The sequence below is a fragment of the Priapulus caudatus genome, unplaced genomic scaffold (assembly GCF_000485595.1).
Source record: "Priapulus caudatus unplaced genomic scaffold, Priapulus_caudatus-5.0.1 Scaffold21, whole genome shotgun sequence".
In the NCBI taxonomy this organism is placed as follows: domain Eukaryota; kingdom Metazoa; phylum Priapulida; class Priapulimorpha; order Priapulimorphida; family Priapulidae; genus Priapulus; species Priapulus caudatus.
Genome location: NW_014577082.1, coordinates 446,803 through 454,193, shown reverse-complemented (window position 1 = coordinate 454,193; position 7,391 = coordinate 446,803). Strand labels below are relative to the sequence as shown.

Here is a 7,391-nt window from a genome sequence, read left to right as displayed (position 1 = left end):
GCGCGACTCGGGTTGGAATTAGTACGTCACAACACGAAAGTAACAGAATAAAGTCACGAAAGTAAACAGAATAGTTGGAAGCAAAGGTTGGAAGTCAGTCAGAAGAGTTTGATTGTTTAATTCGCATTGTTCGCTTGGACGCATTGTATTTTTTTTCTCAGCTCACAGCTCGCATAGCGTCGTGTGAACGCTCTCTTCAACGACGCTCCGTGTCGTTTTCGACACAGGTCGTTTTAGACCCGAGTTCCTTCGCTCCGTGTGAACGCGGCTTATATCTATGATGATAGATGATGATGAACCACCATAGAAGTAACATACTATCAGGAGTGTATCAATGACAAATATCCTGATACTATATATATAGTAGACCATAGATATATAGAATAAAGATATATCTTCATTCTATATCTATGATTAGACTAGTGTCTCCATGTTTCTATTGCATCCACTGTAGCAGGAGTGAATAATAATAGATTATCTAGAGAATATGTAATTAGAGATTATCTAATAGAATATCTATTATTATTCACTCCTGACTGTAGTCCATCGCGTGGTGGTGGTACTGAACAGTATCGCCTGTTTTGCTTTTGCCTTTCATTCCGCTACCACTTTTACCGCTTGCCGGAAGTAAACATTTCCCTGCATGCATTTGTACTTCCTTTTTTTCGTCGGCCATAGCTCAAGTATGATTTTGTTTTCAAAGCGTTTGTTAAATCTAGTTGTAGCACATTTATTAGTTTACAATCAAACGTAATTATGACCAATTTAAAATAAGGTATGATCAAGTGTGTCAAATTCTAAATCTGTTAACTACGTTTTTGTTTTATGTAGAAGTTATGCTCCTGAAATCGGGCGTCTATCCCAACGTTGTCAATGTGTGTGTGTATACATCAATGTTGCCTTTCGTTTCACAATTCGTTAAAAAAACCCGCATTTCTTTTTGTCGTAGAATGAAGCTGATCCGAGCGAATCAGACGGTAAAGTTTCCGGCTGGCGGTAAGTATTGCAATAGACATTGTAATAACATCCCAAACTGATACCGGCAAAATACAACAGTGTCGGTGACAGTGACAGTGTCACAGATACAGGCACTTGAAGCGTTTCAATAAAATATAATACTAAATATATACGAAATCTATTTACTACCAAATTCTTAATGTTTCCATACTCTCTTTCACCTATTATTGCCGACAATTTCCTGTAAATGCCGTCCATGCTCATCTGTAAACACACGCCGCCGCCATTGCTGCTGCGCTGCACACTGACACATAAATATATGGATGTGGATATTTGTCCGAGCATCGTACACCTGTTCGTATGCGCTATTCGTCCGAACAGTTGTTGCGCATGCGCTACCCTAACACTAACTATAAACCGACTCGTTTCTCTTTTTATGCGCTCGGTTTCGTATATATTATAGGCTAGTGATAGTACCAAACACTATCTATGGTGTATAACCACATACGCAATGCATGTATGCAGGGGCGTCACAGCCGTATGGCTGCCGTAGCAAAACGCTACGGGCCCCCAGCCTAAAGGGCCAAAAATCAAATCTAAAGGGTAAATAGCATTTTAGAGTGTCTAGATTTAAAAATTTGAAAGACCCCTCCCTTCACTCTCTATTTCCGGCACTAGAGGCCGTGCGCCTGCGGCATGCTACATGAACAGCACATGCGCAACAATTGCTCGGACGAATAGCGCATACGAACAGGTGTCCGATGCTCGGACGAATATCCACGTCGTAAATATATAGCAGGTAAGAAAACGTGCGCCAGAAATTCGCTCGACGCTCTGCATTTCACATGATTACAACACAAAAACTCAACCTTCCGACTCCATCTTTGCTGCTAATTGAAGAACAGTGTTCACTTGTTGTAGAAATATTATGTCTCGGTTCGAAACAGAGCTGTGTCACGCAAAATCACGAATGAAATCATGAAATTCTCGCGATTGTTAACACTGTTAATGAATTTTGGAATCTGGAGACCCATACTGGCCGTATTCGTGACGTCATGTTGGAGTCGTCTATGGTATCTATAGCAACGCCCCATTGGCGGCTTTGACGGGGCTCACATGGAAGGCGGAAAGCAGCGTTGTTGTTTCCAAAAATGCAGTGCGCCGCTTTTAGCCATGTACTTAAGTTCGTTAACATCACGTTCGCAGTGCTAGCGATCGCGAGAATTTCATGATTTCATAATGATTTTGCGTGACACAGCTCTGTTTCGAACTGAGACATAATATTTCTACAACAAGTGAACACTGTTCTTCAATTGGCAGCAAAGATGGAGTCGGAAGGTTGAGTTTTTGTGTTGTAATCATGTGAAATGCAGCGAGCGTCGAGCGAATTTCGGGCTCACGCTTTCTTACCTGCTATATATTTATGTGTCAGTGTGCAGCGCAGCAGCAATGGCGGCGGCGTGTGTTTACAGATGAGTATGCATGTCAGGGGCGTATGCCGCGTATCCATGATATTTGAGCGGCGGGAGACTCTTGTACGTTGGCGCCAACGGCGCAGTACGCGCGGCAGGTGGTTATATAGGCGGTTGGGTCAAACACCAAGATGCTTCAAGAAAACAACTGCGTATAATGCTGAGAGGAATATTTTTCAACTATTTCTAGTCACGTGGTCGAGATTAAGAATTCTGCGAGTTGATAGATGGAACAACCCAGGAAAGTTGGAATCGTTGTTCTGTGTGTGTGTGTGTGTGTGTGTGTGTGTGTGTGCGATAAAATTCTGATTTTGACAAGCGATTCTTTGCTTGCAGTAGAAGTAAACCTGTTGAGCAGGCAGGTTATACGACTTTTTGCTAAAGCAGCTTGCCGTGGCGTGGAGTATAGCATATGAAATCGCGTGAGAAGTCATAACAGCCAAACGGCAGTTTTACAAATGGTTTCTCAATAATATGGCGGCTGCCTATAGCCTGAAGCACTCCCCGTTATCCACTCTAACACACGCCCGCCCACACACGCAAACACTTGATAAATCTGCATGCGACTTCAAGTGATTAATATTCGTGAGTAGCTCACGAGCGAAAATTCTTATTGTGGAGAGTTGCGCGGTTATATGCTCGCAATTAATATAACTACCATTATAAGGTTACAGTCTCAGTTACGATTTCTCTACGATTTGAGGTTTCGTTTCAATATCCCATCAGCCGTTGCGATAGCCCATCTTTACCGAATGTTACGATAGAACTAGAGCAATTTAATTCGAATTTTTCAAAACCAAAATGGCACCACAATGCGCGATACCCGCCCAGCTTGACTCACCATAGTGATTCAGTGAATGTTCTTATTTCGTGTTTCCATTAATTGTTATTACTGCCACTTCGCATTCTTATTTCTACACTTTATTCCATGCGTACTCGTCTAATTTCTATATTGTGCTGATATACAATTGTGTCTTTCCTTTATCGGGCAGATGATTGAAGCACAGAAGAAGGACCAGGTGCAGAAGAAGCTAAAACAGGCGCAATCAAAGAAGGCCGAGCACGACGAACAATTCGTACAGGAGGCGGAAAACAAGCTGCAGAAAAAACTGGAAACGAACAAGGAAAATAAGGAGGCGCAGGAGAAGGCATTACAGGAGCGCCTTCACGAGCGTGTGGGTATACGGCTATATGCTAAACTGAAATATCCAGCAAGATCGTTACTATCCCGTTAGCCCGTTTATTTCAGTCACTCTCACTACCTACGAATTACACACGGCATACCCATCGCTCTGCTAGTGAAATTGAATAAAAATTGCAGGTGTACGCAACTTTAACGCACTTGTGTATGTTCCGAAGAGTTCATGATTAGAATCCACGAGCAATATAAGAAGACAGTATAATTATCTTATTAGATGTCATGTTGTTGTAGTATATATTAGTCGACAGCAATATATTAGCCCATCAGAGGATAACTTGACTATTTACATAACTTCTTGAGATGCACTCTGAGATATACTCCATATCACTGGTTGGCCATTTACTCCTAAAACGCAGGGGGGTCCAGGTACAGAAAGTCTAGTGGTACCCAATGGAATTCTACGTTTGTAGATTATATAAAATACTCATGAGGCATGACGCAACATTCTGACCAATAGGAGCAGCGCGTTCTGCAAGTTCGAAAACTCGGCGAAGATAAAGCGCGTGACGTCTGCGAGACGAAGCGAGAACTCATCGATAGGAAACACGGAGCAGCGCAAGAACTCAAGCGGCTACAGGATGAACAGCTGATGGAGAAACTGAGAGAGCACGTAAGGAGAAAAACTGACCGGCGCCGATTTCCCTGTGTCTGATGAAAACCTGTACCGTAACCGTAGAAGGTGACACATCAAACCTTGGCGTGCAGTCGTCACGCAAGCTGTATCGCTGCATGGGCGTGCAATCGGCGTCTGCGCATTTTTAGCTAGACAGACATTTAAAGCGTGGAAGAAACTACGTCGGGGATTAATGCAGCTACATCCGGGACTTCCGCGTCGCCAGCTCTTACTTTACGTTAATCGATAACCCTTTAAATAGGGTTTTCACCTGGGGAGGGGTTTTCACCTAGGGTTTTCGTCATTTCACCTGGCATTTGATACCCCATGCATGCTCTTCAAAGGGGATTTGTGTCATAAAAAATACATTGTGTTATCTCTTGAAACAAATGACTCGGTTGACACAAGTCCTCTTAAATAGTATGACCTTGGTTGTATCATACGTGTAACTGCATGACATGACCGCCTTATTTTTTGTGTTGCCGTATATTTTGTTCGATCGCATGCCACATAACATTTTGTTTTTGTTCGTTACCTCTATTTGCACGCGGCCGCTCTACCGAATGCACACACGCACGCATGCACGTCCGCACGCATGCATGCATGCATATACGAACGTGAAGGAGCGACGTGTGAACGATGTCCGGCAGACGAGCGAGACCTATGTGCAGGAGAATGCAAAGCGCGTAGAAGAGAGATTCGGCCAGAAGATGGGAGAGGCGCACCGTAACCGCAGCGTACAACTGCAAGCAATCCAGTCGAAGCGCAGGAACCATGTAAGGCCTTCGACAGCCATCTCAAAGACCATCGCAAGCATTTCTGAATATCTCGCATTTCTACGCGTGTGGCATTATATATTTTACAATTTCTAAATTATAGCAACTATAATTATAAGAATTATGGTAATAATAATATAGTTATGATTATAATTTATTATTACTATGCATACAAACGTCTTTAATATGGCTTCTACCTTTTTCTCTGACGATATTGCACGTTTTGCGCATGCGTGTAGTATTATTTTGACATTTAAATAGCGGCGTGTGTTATAATCGTTTGATCTTTGTTATATGAGCATTTTGCACGTGGCTGGGAATAACTCAATTATTTCGGTTTTGACTTCGGTTATTCCTTCGCGAAGGAGCTACACGTGGATGAGGTGCGCCAAACATGCGAGCAGTATCTACAAGAAGTCGGAAAAGTCACAGAGGAGAAACTAGCAAAGAAAATGAAAATTGCCTCACAAAATAGAGATATTCATCTGAGCGCAGTTCAAAAGAAGTTAAAGGATCGTGTAAGATACTGTCGTACATACTGTTTCCGTTAAATTCGCCCCCACTACAAGGGCTCGTGCGCACGCCAACAATAAGAGGGATCCAAACACGCTGATTCGCAGATATGGCCGCCATGTTTCCCCCAAGATAACATTGGCTACACTTTTTTACGCGAAACACGACGGGAGGTAGGCAAATTATCACGCAGAAATACGAGCAGTAACGTCATAGGTGATTTCTTTTTCAGGAGAGACATGCGGAAGAGGTAAGACGCCAAAAGGAGCAGAGACAGCAAGAGGAGCAACAAGGAAATTAACCGCCTGACATTCGCCTTGACGCCGAAGATCATCCATTACTGTATACACGCACACATACACGCACACGCGCGGCCCGCACGCATACACAACCCCGGGCGCGCGCGCGCACACACACACACACACACACACACACACACACACACACATACGCGCACATACACGCACATTCTCGACGCGCACGCATACACAAACATACCCGCACGCAAACACACGCAGACACGCACGCACGCACACAAACACACACGTACGCACACAAGAAAGCAAGCAAATACACACGCACGCACGCAGACGCACTGTCGTGAAAGACAGTAGACAAACATTGACTACTTTCTGCTTGAATACAACAATCTATTCTTTTTCAATTACGAGTACGAGATTGACCAAGTAGGCCTACTAGATTTAGCAGTGTTGGGGAGCTGCAGGAATTCTAATACCGGTTCTAAGCATCTAATATATTGTGCACATAATTATATACGATTCTACTACTATCAATGTACTGCATAGAGGTATGTGTACACGTAGCTTAGCGCCCCGTACAAGTGCAACGTGTTTAGGACTGCTTGATGTAAGTGTGCGTACATCAGTTAAATCCTTATAGTACTGTTAACTATCTATGTAAATGCCTTATCAATAGCCATATGCTGCGCATTTATTAAATCCACAAAACATTTCATATATAGTAATTCTAAGGTCAATTATTAAAAAGAAATAACAGTCGCAGATTTCTACATGTCGTTTCTTCATGTCCCGTCAGGCGTTATGTTGTCCTGTGATTTGCTAACATATATACACGTGAATCTTTGTGAAATCGTATATACGTTTTAATATATAATGTATAATTTTTATAATTAAGTCTATATTTAACTAGTCTCTGGTGAAATCGGGATTAGCTTTATAATGTGGCTATAAACGATAATTTGTTGGTGGAATGTATCTGAAGTGATGAATTATGACGGCGATATCTGTCTCATATTTTTGATAGTTTTTTTTATCATTCTTTTAGTTTTCCAAGCTTGGGTAGTTTGGTTGCCTTCAAGATCACAGATATCGTCAAAAATTGGAAAATGCGCTTTCTATCATCATCGGTTTTATATCTATCATACTATTCATTTACGGATTAATGGATTGGCTACAATACGATCTTATGCCTAACTATATTTGTATATCAAGATTATTTATTGGTATCAGTCTGATTAAAACGTACAAATTAAAACTGCCGCTTTCTTTTACGTTTATCTACTCTGTTTATAGCTACGTCTTAATCTGGAGACCGCATACTGCCGATCGTGACTCATGTGGAGTCGTCTATGTATCTATCGCAACCGCCCGTCACTGGCGGCTTTGACTGCGCGGCTGCACATGAAGGCGAAAGGCAGCGTGTGTTTCCAAAAATGCAGTAGCGCCCGCCTTAGCCATGTACTAAGTTCGTTAACTCAGTCACGTTCGCGTGCTAAGCGATCGCGAGAATATGGATTTCATAATGATCTTTGCGTGACAAGCTCTGTTCGAACTGAGACATATATTTTTCTACAACAAGTGAACACTGTCTTCAATTGG

The 7,391-nt window shown here is 42.4% G+C and overlaps 2 protein-coding genes across 6 annotated transcripts in view; both read left to right on the top strand.

Annotated features, from left to right (window-relative positions):
- LOC106812680 (stathmin-1-A-like) overlaps positions 1 to 5,990 on the top strand; it is a 10,629-nt gene extending 4,639 nt beyond the window's left edge. For 2 of the 3 annotated variants that reach the window (XM_014816617.1, XM_014816626.1), the window contains exons 4-8: positions 3,422 to 3,604; positions 4,088 to 4,240; positions 4,867 to 5,019; positions 5,385 to 5,537; positions 5,765 to 5,990. In XM_014816617.1, coding sequence (XP_014672103.1) covers positions 3,422 to 3,604; positions 4,088 to 4,240; positions 4,867 to 5,019; positions 5,385 to 5,537; positions 5,765 to 5,833 — 711 coding nt within the window. In that variant the 3' untranslated portion in view covers positions 5,834 to 5,990. The remainder of the gene's footprint in view (positions 1 to 3,421; positions 3,605 to 4,087; positions 4,241 to 4,866; positions 5,020 to 5,384; positions 5,538 to 5,764) is intronic. The other variant, XM_014816634.1, reaches the window with a different exon arrangement.
- Positions 647 to 7,391, top strand: part of LOC106812708 (60S ribosomal protein L9-like) — a 15,802-nt gene continuing 9,057 nt past the window's right edge. The window contains exons 1-2 of one of the 3 annotated variants that reach the window (XM_014816659.1): positions 647 to 683; positions 950 to 996. In XM_014816659.1, the coding sequence (XP_014672145.1) occupies positions 951 to 996 (46 nt within the window). In that variant the 5' untranslated portion in view covers positions 647 to 683; position 950. Of the gene's footprint in view, positions 776 to 949; positions 997 to 7,391 lie in introns of all 3 variants that reach the window. The other 2 variants (XM_014816653.1, XM_014816668.1) reach the window with 2 other exon arrangements.